General features: G+C 44.0%; 1 protein-coding gene across 3 annotated transcripts in view; it reads left to right on the forward strand.

The window, feature by feature from the left end:
• Positions 1-13,352, forward strand: part of LOC123775032 (transmembrane protein 62) — a 197,772-nt gene that overhangs the window by 160,306 nt on the left and 24,114 nt on the right. Inside the window, exons 1-6 of one of the 3 annotated variants that reach the window (XM_045769790.2) lie at positions 213-352; positions 3,640-3,839; positions 7,212-7,323; positions 10,519-10,656; positions 10,983-11,162; positions 12,932-13,193. In XM_045769790.2, coding sequence (XP_045625746.1) covers positions 3,642-3,839; positions 7,212-7,323; positions 10,519-10,656; positions 10,983-11,162; positions 12,932-13,193 — 890 coding nt within the window. In that variant the 5' untranslated portion in view covers positions 213-352; positions 3,640-3,641. Of the gene's footprint in view, positions 1-212; positions 472-3,639; positions 3,840-7,211; positions 7,324-10,518; positions 10,657-10,982; positions 11,163-12,931; positions 13,194-13,352 lie in introns of those variants that run through there. The other 2 variants (XM_045769792.2, XM_069319389.1) reach the window with 2 other exon arrangements.

Consider the following 13,352-nt stretch of genomic DNA (forward strand, 5'->3'; position numbering starts at 1 on the left):
GGCATGCGTATTGCGATACACGTATCAGCTGTTGTCATCTTCAGCATGTATGATTGCCAATGATGAAACAACTGTCACAAGTCTTTTAACTAATAACAAAATGCTTTGAGCTGTTAAAGGCTAGCATTATCAACAAAGAAGAAAAGGGGGGCGTGATCCAATTAAACTGTTATTGTGTACAACAACTGCCGGCACGAGAGAGAGAGAGAGGTGGACAGGGTGGCTGACGTACGAGACAGCCTCAGGAGGAGGAGGAGGAGTCCTGCGCAGGACCTCAGAGGGACCACGTCCAGGCGGCTCACACACTCCCTCTCTGTCCTCCCTACTATGTCTCCCCTGCCCTGAGACACAGGTAACACCCCTACACAGTACACACTGACTCTGTAGTACACGTAACTGATTTTCCTGGTGGTGGTGACTGCGGCCGCTCCTGACGTGGAGTGTTGAGAGACGTGAGCTTAGGAGGATCAGGTGAGGGAGAAGGGGGGGGGGCTATGTTCCCAAGTGGGCACAACGTGTGAATCAAGGTGGGAGAGGGGCCCCTAGGTGCAAGCAAAAGGGGGGGGGAGCCTCGAGACCGCAACTAAGGTTAGAGGTCAGGGGCCAGGGGTCAGGGGTGGGGGGGGGCAGGATGTGAGCCAAAATGGGGGGGGGCAGAATGTGAGCCGAGGTGGGGGGGGAGGCAGGACACGAGCCGAGGTGGGGGGGGCCAGGACGCGAGCCAAGGTGGGGGGGGCCAGGACATGAGCCGAGGTTGGGGGAGGGGAAGGACATGAGCTGAGGTGGGGGGGAGGCAGGACATAAGCCGAAGTGGGGGGGCCAGGACGCGAGCCGAGGTGGGGGGCCAGGATGCGAGCCAAGGTTGGGGGGGGGGAGGGAAGGACGTGAGCCGAGGTGGGGGGGAGGCAGGACGCGAGCCGAGGTTGGGGGGGAGGCAGGATGCGAGCCGAGGTTGGGGGGGGAGGCAGGATGCGAGCCGAGGTTGGGAGGGAGGCAGGACGTGAGCCGAGGTTGGGAGGGAGGCAGGACGTGAGCCGAGGTGGGGGGGAGGCAGGACGCGAGCCGAGCTGGGGGGGAGGCAGGACGCGAGCCGAGGTGTGGGGGAGGCAGGACGCGAGCCGAGGTGGGGGGGAGGCAGGACGTGAGCCGAGGTGGGGGGGAGGCAGGACTCGAGCCGAGGTGGGGGGGAGGCAGGACGCGAGCCGAGGTGGGGGGAGGCAGGACGCGAGCCGAGGTGTGGGGGAGGCAGGACGCGAGCCGAGGTGGGGGGGAGGCAGGATGTGAGCCGAGGTGGGGGGGAGGCAGGACTCGAGCCGAGGTGGGGGGGAGGCAGGACGCGAGCCGAGGTGGGGGGAGGCAAGACGTGAGCCGAGGTGGGGGGGGCAGGACGCGAGCCGAGGTGGGGGGGGGGCAGGACGTGAGCCGAGGTGGGGGGCCAGGACGCGAGCCATGGTGGGGGAAGGACGCGAGCCGAGGTAGGTGGGAGGACGCGAGCCGAGGTGGGGGGCCAGGACGCGAGCCGAGGTGAGGGGGGAGCATGCGAGTCGAGATGGGGGGGTAGGACACAAGCCAGGGGCGGGGGATGGAGGATGCGAGCTAAGGTGGGGGGGTGGAGGCCAGAACGCGAGCCGAGGTAGGGGGGCCAGGACGTGAGCCGAGGTGGGGGGCAGGATGTGAGTCGAGGTGAGGGGGCAGGATTCGAGCTGGGGTGGGGGGGGTGCCAGGACACGAGCCGAGGTTAGGGGGGGCCCAGGACACGAACCGAGGTGGGGGTGGGGGAGGACACGAGCCGAGGTGGGGGGGGCAGGATGCAAGCCGAGGTTGGAGGTTGGTGGAGTGGCCAGGATACGAGCCAAGATGGGAATGGGCCCAGGACTTGAGTTAATGAGGGTGATTGGGTGGCAAAGAACTCAGGGGGGGGGGGGGGGGAGCCCAAAACTCGAGCCAAGGTGTGGCCTCAGGATGCACACCAAGGTAGGAGGCCCTAGAATGCAAGCCAAGATGGGGGGGGGGGTGTCCAAGATATGAGCTGAGGTGGGTGGCCCTGGGATTTGAGCCGAGGGTGATTATTGGTTAATATAATTATTTTCAGTACATGTAATAAGTTGATAAGTATTGCATCTACAAATTAGATTTTGGTATCATTTATAGTTTCAATTTGAACATAATTAATTTTAGGTAATATTTGGAGCAGGACTTTTTGTAACTCATAGATAAGATCTTGATAAGGTCTCAAGATAAGGACGGTTGGATCAAATAGCATATTTTGGTCCATTGGTAAGGTGTACATCTGGGGAGACCCAGGATACTGGTTCGATCCCACCGTCCTGCTCCACAGATTTTCTCTTGGATATATCATGTTATTTTCATTTCTTTGTTTACAAATAACTTGCTTAAGTAACCAAAGAACAGCAGCTTTGCCCTAGATCTTTCTTGAGTATCCCAAAGGCAATAAAATTGTTGTACTGTACTTAGTCAGTTGTCTCACATGTTTATGGGTACTTCAGATTTTGTTATTGTTGTACATAAAATGCTTTACATTTGCTTCCTGCTTCCAACTATATCTTATTGATATAGTTGGATGTTTCACAATATTCTTTGTTCCACTGAACCCCCCACACCATTCCTAGGAAAAAACTAGAATTGGTTTGCTTGTTTTGTGTTTTACATCTAGTCTATATGCTGTATAGTCCTGACACCTTCCTGGAAACTCGTGGCCACAGCAGAAGCATCTCCAGGAAGCTCTTATCACCACACAAATTGTTCTTTCTCTTTAAGCTCCCTAACTCTGTCCTCCACCCTTTCTCCTCATATATTATTCTACTCATTTTTTCTTCCAAGACACCGGTTGTCTCCCTCAAACATCCTACTGTGCCAACATGTCCATTCCACCAATGTTTGAGCATCGATTTCTCTGTTCCGCATTTAATTCTCTCACCCATTTTACTCGTGCCATGTCTATAAGCTTCCTTATTACTGTATCCATACTATATACATCAGCACAGTTTCTAAACAAAAAAAATAATGATTTCTGTGGTTTTACTTTGCTCTTATAACTCTACTCATTTCCAAACCCAGGTTTCACTTGCGTATGTCAGGGTAGGGAGTAATGTACAGTATTATCATCAGCTTCTCTTAACTCTCATAAGTTCCCTTTCTTAAATTATACTACAGTATTACACTTCTCTTGTTACTCTTCTCTCCCACACAACTTACTTTATTTCACCTTCCATACCCCCATTTTTATCCAACACGATCCAAATACTGTACAGTATTTAAAACTTAACCAGAACAGTACTACCTGTTTCAGGATTTTTTTTATCATATACTTCAAATCATTCTGCCTTGTCACTATAAGGATCTGTAAAACCCACAATATTTTATTCCCTTCTCTCAAACACTAAAATACTTTTTTGTTAAACCTATGTTCATAAAATGATAGCAGAATTTTTTCATGGGTCTTAGGTTAACTCTATTACTGTACATCCAAATAGATGTATTATAATACAGTAACCGTGTGTATTCCATTTATTTAAAAACCAGGTGATAAAAACTAATATCAATATATGGTAACCACATTACCCAGGGGATCGACGTATAACAATGGCCACACTTTATAAGAGTTATTATTGCTTTCAGACATGCGTATTGGACTTGGTACAATAGTGTGGACTATACTAGCCCTTGGAGGGGCATCGCTTGTTGGGCAGGTGGTGCGCGTGCTGAGCATTGATGTGACAGAGCCGCCCAACAACACCCACCGTACAAAGAACAGACGTACAGAGTCGGGCAACGTAGTCTTAGATTCTTCTTCTAACCATTTAATATGGTTTATGCAGGTTGGTTACACACTATGTCTTGTGCTCTTTATCTGAATTTTATTGTCAATTGTTAAATGAAGAGTAGTTGATTATTAACTCATTGGCCATTTCTATAAGGCTTTATATTAAAGGTGAGTTCTCAGTAATATTATTCATTGATTTGAAGTCAAATAAGTTTTGGGTTATTATCAGAGGTGACTTGCCTTCTGGATAGTTGTACACTGTGAATACTGTACTTTATGAGTTACATGTGATTTACATATTACTCTTATGAGTTACACTTGTTTTACATGTTACTCTTATGAGGTACATGTGATTTACACGTTACTCTTATGGGTTGCATGTGATGTCTATAGGTATACCTATAGGTATGATATCTATAGGTATGAGCAACTTTTATGAGTTACACATGATTTACATGTTACTCTAATGAGTTACGCGTGATTTACACGTTACTCTTATGAGTTACTCGTGATTTACGCGTGATTTACACGTTACTCTTATGAGTTACACGTGATTTACACGTTACTCTTATGAGTTACGCGTGATTTACATGTTACTCTCATGAGCTACGCGTGATTTACACGTTATTCTTATGAGTTACATGTGATAAGGTGACCTTATGTTTAGTACCTTAACCTATTGATGGGCTAAAAGCTTAAAAATCACCTTGGACAACTTATACTGTACTATGCTCTAGGAGGAAAATTTAATGTTGGCCTTACATGTTGCATGATATAATTTAGAATGCCTAGTTATTATAAAAAGTAAGGCTATGTGTGAAAGTACTTAATAAAACACTTAGTTGCTCCCTATAGTAAGTATCCATCATCATACAGGATGCAAGTACCGCACAGTCAAGTTGGATGACATACTTGGCACCAGCACTACATGGTACGGTACTAATACCTGTACGTTAAAAATGTCCTTGCCGAGTCATTAATATTAGGTTCTAATCACCGAAGATGCGCTCATGCAAACCTAAAGTGACCATCTGTGGCACATTCACAAATTCATAGCTCTGTCAAATCATCAAATGACTTTCAGAATTGATAAACAATGGGCTTTGAGGAGAGGTTAAAGGTGTTAAATATTCCAAAGCTAAAAAATAGAAGAAAAAGAGACAATATGATCACTATGTACAAAATAGTAACAAGAATTGACAAAATTAACTAAAAAGGAATTTTTGAAACTTGCCACTTCAAAACAAAAGATTATAGATTCAAGTGGCCAAAAAATATTAGAAAAGTTCTCATATACAAACAGTGGTAGACGATTGGAACAAGTGGAAAAGCAGTGGAGGCCAAAACTGTTCGCAGTATCAAAGCATCATATGAAAGAGTACTGGGAAAATTGGACACCACAGGTGTAGTTCTTGTCCTGTAACTACACATGGGTAATTACATTTCTTGATTTAACGCGTAGCTGTCAGGTGACGATTCAAACTGCTTATTCACCACCCCGATTGAGCAGTCAAATGCCACCAGGTGGAAGTAGTGTGCCTACTCAAGGTTCCTGGATCCTGTTCTCATATACTTCCGGAGACAATACAAAAACTGTGCTTAGGGAAGAACAATAAAAGAAGGGTGGAAGAAAGAGCAATTGGGTGCTTTTCTCAGAAAGGAACTTTTCATATTAACTCATATTCTTATTTCTAAATTACAGTATCACACTTGGTTGTTCCTAAAGTTAAGACTTTGTTGCTGATGCTAAATAAGAAAATAAAACAGAAATGGAAGGTACTTTGGCACCTCCAAAGGATACCTGATCAACCAGGCTGTGACTCGTACGTCAGGCTGCGAGCAGCCGCGTCCAACAGCCTGGTTGATTAGTCCGGCAACCAGGAGGCCTGGTCGACGACCGGGCCGCGGGGACGCTAAGCCCCGGAAGCACCTCAAGGTAACCTCAAGGTACTGTAATGCATTGCAATGCTGAAAAACTGATGGGTGCTGGACAACCATATGAATAAGAGATGCTAGGAGGTAAAAGCACAGGCTTGACCCACACTCCACAGCTCATTCTCGTGAGCCTTTCCAACATCTAGAAACTGTCATACTGTGCTAAAGTGCTCTAACCTAACCAACCAGAGGACCTTGAACTAAAAACAGGACATAATGACAATTTTGCAAACCACTACCATTTTCTTGTACATCAGTTTTTGGCCTCATGTAAAGTAAACGTCAAAATGCAACATGCTATAATGAGAACGGGTTGCACTTCAGAGGATACCACATACGGGGGCCTGACAGGCTGAGTGGATAGTGCTCAGGATTCGTAGTCCTGTGGTGCGGGGATCAATCCCAGTGATGGCTGGATACAAATGGGCAAAGTTTCTTTCACCCTGATGTTCCTTGTTTCACCTAGCAGTAAATAGGTACCTGGGAGTTAGACAGCTGCTATGCGACTGCTTCCTGGGTGTGTGTGAAAAAAAAAAAGATTGATTGACAGTTGAGAGGCGGGCTGAAAGGGCCAGAGCTCAACCCCTGCAAGCACAACTAGATGAGTACATAGATGTGCCACACAATGATGATGTAAGCCAGGAAACTTGAAGTAGTTCTCCACAAGCACTTATTGGGGATGTTAGAACCCTCTAGCCCAGATCTCGGAGCAAGACATTGTATAGAAAAGTGCTTCATAAATGTTGAATATTTGCAAAAAATGTGCACAAGGGCATATATATAGGCCTGACTTGAGTTTCACAACCCAATAGAGCAGTTGTGTTTGGCAAGCCTTCACACATGGGACTATTGTCTTAAAATTGGCTAATCACACAATGAGAAGTAGTCACATAATGCCAGAGCATCGACACCCGATGGAAGGAATGAGAAACCCCATTGTAACAAGAAAGTCTTCAGGTGTATATGTCCCTACCTAAAATAAAATACTGTTGTCTCATTTTAGGCAAGAAAGGAAGGATTTGGGAGAGGTCTAATGGAGGAGTTTCTGTACCCAAAATCAGTGACCTCCCACCCATTACTGACAAAACAAAACTTGTATTTCATATTACTTTTAACTTATAAATTTACATATTACTCGATTACTTTTAACAAGAGCGGGTGAGAGAGAGAGTTTTATGAATAAGGTCAAGATAAAATGGGAAGTGAGAAATCTGACAGATGAGAGTAAATTAAGGAACCTGCCAAGGGAGGCCTACCATGCCAATCTCTGGGTCTAACATTTTGAGAAAGGAAAGATGTAAAAGATCTTGTAAATTTAGAGGATAAGGAGGACCAGACAGGCTGGCACCAAAATCTAGATGAAGAGGCATCAGTAGCATCAAGATATATGAACAATCAAGCCAAAAATATATACCAGGTAAGTGTGAATACCTTTCTTGATAGTAATATAAATATAACTACCAGTAGTTTAATTCTCCTTCATTAATTGCAGATTTCTGACCTTCACCTGAGTGTCTTTCAAGATGTTACAAGAGCAACACAATTTAGAGAGTTTTCCCTCGTCACCGTGGCTGCCATCAAGCCTGCCGTTGTTCTCGCTTCTGGTAAGTTGTTTACCTTTATTACTATAATTAGCTGTAGAAATAAATTATTGTATATTTCAAGAGAGTGCACTTTATCACAATTATATTTGTAATAAAACATTTGATTTATTTTTTAATACTGTAACAGGGGTCTAACATTACAGTACATGAGTACAGTATTGATTTTTTGCAATGTTATTTATTTTTAAGTAAATGCTGTTTATTAATGTCGAATAAAGTCACTTCTGGTAACCCCTTTAATGTCATACAGAGGGAACCAAGAATTTCTTCCTCTGTCGACAGGTGGATTCGTGAACAAACATGCGAGTGGCATGGTTAGCATAGCAAACCAAAAATTAGGTAAACCTAAAAATTCAGACAACCATCCTGAAGCCATTAATTCACTAATTATAATTGATTACTTCACAAATGAATTCATTTGTGTCATAGTCGTGGAATTCTTATCAGGCCTACCAGGGACCCATGAGACAGAAGCTATTCCCCTCAGAGAGGCACAGGGAACGATGTCCTATGAAACTTTACATTTAAAGTTTAATCATATTTGTCACCACCAGGAAAGTACCCAGAAAGGTAGGTGAACCAAACAATCTACAGGATGGTTTAAAGTGAGATGATGCTTCAAAACTGCCAAAAGAATTCTCCCAACAATATAAACAACCACCAAATTTACTTGAAACTATCGCTGGCTAGTTTGCCCCATTATCTCCCTCGTTTAGGGGGGAAGGAAGGAGATGGTTGCTGCTGACCTACCAGGTCAGCAGGCTCGCACCAATCTCAGTCCTTGCAGATGTGTACCTGGGTGCAGACATCAGGGACTCTGGCTCCAATCGCCTTTAGCAGCTAAGTGGTTGCTTAGGGCCTCTGAGACAGGGTTGCCTGGCTGGGTTCTGTAGCCCGGTTGGATTTTATGGAGCCCAATTGCATTCCAACTGTTTCCGTTTGTTTCTTTTGGCTCTTTGTAGCCTGTTTGGGTTCTTTGGAGACCAATTGTGTTGCCAGCTATTTACATTCGTGGCTTTGGTTCTTTTTCTTTTTTAGGTTCTTTATTTTTATATGTTGGGTTTGTGGGTGTCCTGTACCATTGGAGTGCTTCCATTCTTGCAAACCTACTACATGCATAGCATTTTGGATATATCATTTTTGATTCTGGCAACCCTGCTCTGAGGTTGTTTATATGCAGTTGTATAGTGTGAGCAGGAGTTGTGTGTACTTGGAAATGCATGAGCACAGGGTTCCCTTCCCTGTGCGCTCTTCGAATATTGCCCTTGCATGGTCAGGGCTTCCATCCCTGGGACATCTGCGATATGCTCCCTTTAGGGGACCTCCTCACTTGAGGGTGGCCCTTGCCCTTTTGGTAAGCCAGTGGTCTGAGGTTGTCTGTCTCCCTGGGGTTGGAAGTGTTTGTGGCTGGTGGGGCAAACTAGGGAATTGCGTGACCAGCTTTTCTGTGGGGAGCCCCTACGGCTTCCTGGAGCTTATCGGGCTAATGTATGTTATATTAGACCGGGACATTAGCTAAGGAGTTCAGACCTACCAGTGATGTGCGCCAGAACCTGGCCCCTTCAGAGAGGTTTCAGGGAGCAATGGCCCTGGAAAACCCCCTTGTGGTTGGGGTTTTCCTTATCTGCCATCGACTGGGGTTAGCACCCAGAAAGGTAGGCATAACAAAACAAACCCCACATGGTAAAAAACTAAAACAAAAAAACGAACAGAGAGGTAGAAACTCCCTACAATCCCAAGGAAACAAGCAAGCATCACACTTTACTTGTGTTGGCAGGCCAAACGGCCTGGTCTTTGGACTTGGCATGGGCCCACACTCTTCCTTCTGCTACCCCCTTTCGTTTGTTTGTTCCCTCTGAGCTACATCTCAGGGTTTTGTCTGCTATGGCTATTGTTGCAGTCTTGTTGGGTCAGACTCCTTCTATCTCCAGCCCAGGGTCCCACCCCACCAACAGAGTAAATCATGTGTGAGAGGGGGTTATTGTGGACTTGAGGCCACTGGATATCACATACACCCTTACCACCCATCCATCCAATACTGTACTCCAAGTGGCTGCCGCACGGACATCTGTGGTGTTGCAAAATTCAAAAGGACGCTCTAGCGAGTTAGTACAATGATTTTATGCATGAAAGGGGGAGTACATGGGGACTTGGAAGAATGTTCATAAGGCGACTGTTCATTAACACTTTGGCGTACCCCACGTGCCACCCTTCAACTGTGCGATATGGGAACCAGGATGCCACGGGAGCGCGCGTAAATTCTGAAAAATGTATACTCTCTTCAACTTTGTCACCTTAATTCTCGTCCTACGAGATTAAATTTGGTATCATTGTGTTCGCAATAGAATTCTCTACAGCACAAAATGCATATAAACTCCAAAAGCCCGGCTAATTACCCGCAGCAAACAGAGAAAGTGCGAATGAGTTACCCAGGAGCGCGCAAACGCGATAAAATGTTTTCACTATTTTCACTCTGGTCACCTCAATTTTTGTCCTTGGTCTTTCATTTTGGTCTCAATGGATTCGCAATAGAATTCTCTAGAGGAACATTAGCATATAAAATAAAAAAACTGGTCACACTCCAACCGCCGACGAGTTGAAGACGGACCACGCGTTAGCCGCGAGTGAGCGCTCAGACGCCTTCCAGCTACACTCCCAATTCCTTTCCTTTTCAAGCCTTTCTTTCGCAATTTTCTTCCTGGAAGGGCCTTGTTCATGATCACTATCCATCGTGGAGTAAGTGTAGATAGTTTCTAAAGCCGCAGTAAGAAATATAGCCACGGAAAATAGACGAAATGTTCACACGTTTGAGATGTGAGGGGAGGCGACATTGGTCACAACAGTGGAGCGAAAACAATGGGCCGGTGGCGTGTGCCAAGCCACCTGAGGGCCACGAGGCTCAACAAAGAAAATGGGAAGACATCGGCGCACATTTTAAAACCAGTCCCAAAAAAATTGGATAAAAACCTGATTTTTGGCGATTATTTAAAGTGGATGACGCAATGCTGCGTCATCCCCGGTATTACCGCCAGTAAACGGATGACACAATGCTGCGTCATGCCCGGGCGAAAGTGTTAAGCAGGAATTCTCTGTATTATCATACAGATTAATTATATGGTTGATACCACTCAACAAGATTTTTCTTAGTGAAGCCACACCTTATTTCATAATAAATTTTATATTGATCTTTTACAGGGGATTTGACAGATGCCAAAACTGCCGACAGGTTGGGTTCTCGGCAGTTTGTTGAGGAATGGACCACTTACAGTGAGATCTTACGGACAACAGGAGTATTGAACAAGACTGTGTGGCTTGATATAAGAGGAAATCATGGTAATATTTTTGTATCAATGGTAGATAATAAAATCTATTGTTGCTTATATTGATGTACATATATTTGTGATGCTTTGTTACATATGAGGACTAATTTATTTTTTATGTGGTAGCCTCATGCAAAGTCTAATCTAGGCATTTCAGTTACTTTTAAGTGCTGTAGATTGAAATACCCTGTAGCACTGAAATTTATACAAAAAATATCATTAGCATTTTTAGTTTAAGTCATATATATCGAGAGTGAGAGTAGGTGGATTTGCCTTTGGCCACCCAAATTATACAACTTGACTAATATTTGTTTCTAATTCAAATTTGTTTTCTCTCAGACAACTTCAATGTGCCTTCACTGGCTAGTGAAGAAAACTACTATCAGAAATACAGTGTTCAAGGCCAGCATCATCCACGATCTTACATGTATACCTACACTCGGGGTTCAGATTCTGTGGCCTTCATCGGTGTTGATGCCTGCCTTCTTCCAGGGCCTAAAAGACCTTTCAATTTTATTGGTAATTACTGTTTACCAATTTTTAATTCACCCGACAGGTATTCAGTCAATATCATCTAACACAAGATCTGTTAGATGATAATAGAACTTTACCATTATTTTAGGTTTGTCATATTTATTCATGAATGTTGTCTAATATTTTGTTTTAAATACTTGATTCAGCAGACAATAGTGTGCACAATAATTTTTCTCGGCACTTGTATTTGACTGTGCCCTTGGACGTAGATCATGCACAGCCAGGCACAGTGACATACAATTGGAGCTGCAACAAATTTTCAAGAATCCCCGCGATGTCATTGCAATAAATGAGTTCCTGAAGAAATTCATCCAGTCCAGTAATGACTGTCGGAGGTCAGTCTATAGAGAATCAAAGCCCTTTTAGTGCTCTTAAACTGGCATCATAAATGTTCTTCAAATTGGGGCTGTTTTACCTGATGACCTCCCCTTCAAATGTCACCAGGTGGCAGCACTATATCAACCTAAGGGCCTCTGACCATTTTAACAATGGTTAAAACAAAGGGTGCTAAACTAGAATAAATCTGACTGGAGAAATGTGGTGAATGGGGGGTACCACAAGGGTCCATTTTGGAGCCAAAGCCTGTACAGTATATTGTCATATACTGTACTGTACTTCAATGACATTGATGAAAATATCACAAACCTTATCAGATTTGCAGATAACACTTAAGATTTATGGTAAATTAGGACGTGAAAATTATATTGAGGCTTTACAGAGAGATCTACATGAACTCCACAAATGGTCAGTAGACTAGCAAATGATTTTTAATAAAAAAAATAAAAGACCTTGTGTGTGGAGCATAACAACCCATGTTACAACTACCAAATTGACAACATTACCTTGCAGTAGACTGATGAAGAAAAGGACCTTGAAGTCAGAATGCATCATACACTGAAAATTGCACAACATGTGGGAGCGGCTGAAACAAAAAGCTAATCAAACCCTTGGAATAAACAAGCGTACCTTTGACTTTAAAGAAAAAAGGTAATCATGCAACTGTATAACACTCTGGTGTGCCCTAACTTGGATTATTGTATCCAAGCATGGAACCTCATATTCAGAAAGATTGGAGAACATTCAACACTGGGCAATAAAAATCATTCCAGAACTAAGTCAGCTCACATACTGGGAACAGTTGAGGGCCACAGGGCTAACAACACTGCATGACAGGGCTGATGTCATCAAAACTTTTAAAATACTGAATAATTTGAAGGATATTGATCCAGACAACTTCTTCAATGTTACATCTTGAAGTTAGATGTAACACAAACAAGAAACAATAGTTTCAAGCTCAACTAGACACAGTGTAGGACTGAAAACAGAAGGTGCTTTTTCATCTACAGGGTTATAAACCCATGGAACCTGCCTGCTAAAGCCATAAATGCCAAAACTGTTGAATTTTAAAATCCAGTAGAAATAATCAGGACAAATGGTGGGGGGGACCTTTGACAAGCTGCCGGCTTCCTATCCTTGTCGAGACCACTAGTGTGTTTTGTTGTTTGTGACCCCTCAGATAAAATGTCGGGTAAATATATTTCTGCAGCAATGCTCTCGTCACAATGTAACCCCCTGCAGAAATTGCAGACAGCTCCCTGTAGTACCTTGCTGTAGATTGCCCTGCCTGACTGCATGATCTCTGTCCACGGGCATAGTGGGATCATAGGAGCCACTGAATGATATAGCTATGTAAAGAGCTCAATATTAATTAAATGAGCTCAATGTTAACTCAAAGTCTTATTTTTTATTTACAGGTATGGTGACTGCTTCTGAGATGAGGATGTTAGAGGAGTTTGAGATGGCCAGCATGCATTACAACCATACAATTTGGTTTGGTCATTATCCAACATCTTGCATACTTTCACCAGATCCAGGAATCCGCCGTCTGATGGGTCGTGGACTGGCATACTTGTGTGGCCATCTGCACACACTAGGTGGCCTTGTTCCTAATATGTATACACGTCAGCATACTGGGTCATTAGAACTGGAGTTGGGAGATTGGAAAGATGGTAGAGTGTGAGTAAACAATTTAAGGTCATGGTTTTTGCCGTTTGTTTTTAATTGTGCTGGAAAGGAAATGCATTGAGGAGTAACCTAAAAGCAGTATATAAAGAATTATAATCTGGCTGCAATTAATTGCTTTGTGTTCTTCACAAGCCAACATCTTGAATACAG

The sequence above is a fragment of the Procambarus clarkii genome, chromosome 92, assembly GCF_040958095.1.
Source record: "Procambarus clarkii isolate CNS0578487 chromosome 92, FALCON_Pclarkii_2.0, whole genome shotgun sequence".
Taxonomy (NCBI): domain Eukaryota; kingdom Metazoa; phylum Arthropoda; class Malacostraca; order Decapoda; family Cambaridae; genus Procambarus; species Procambarus clarkii.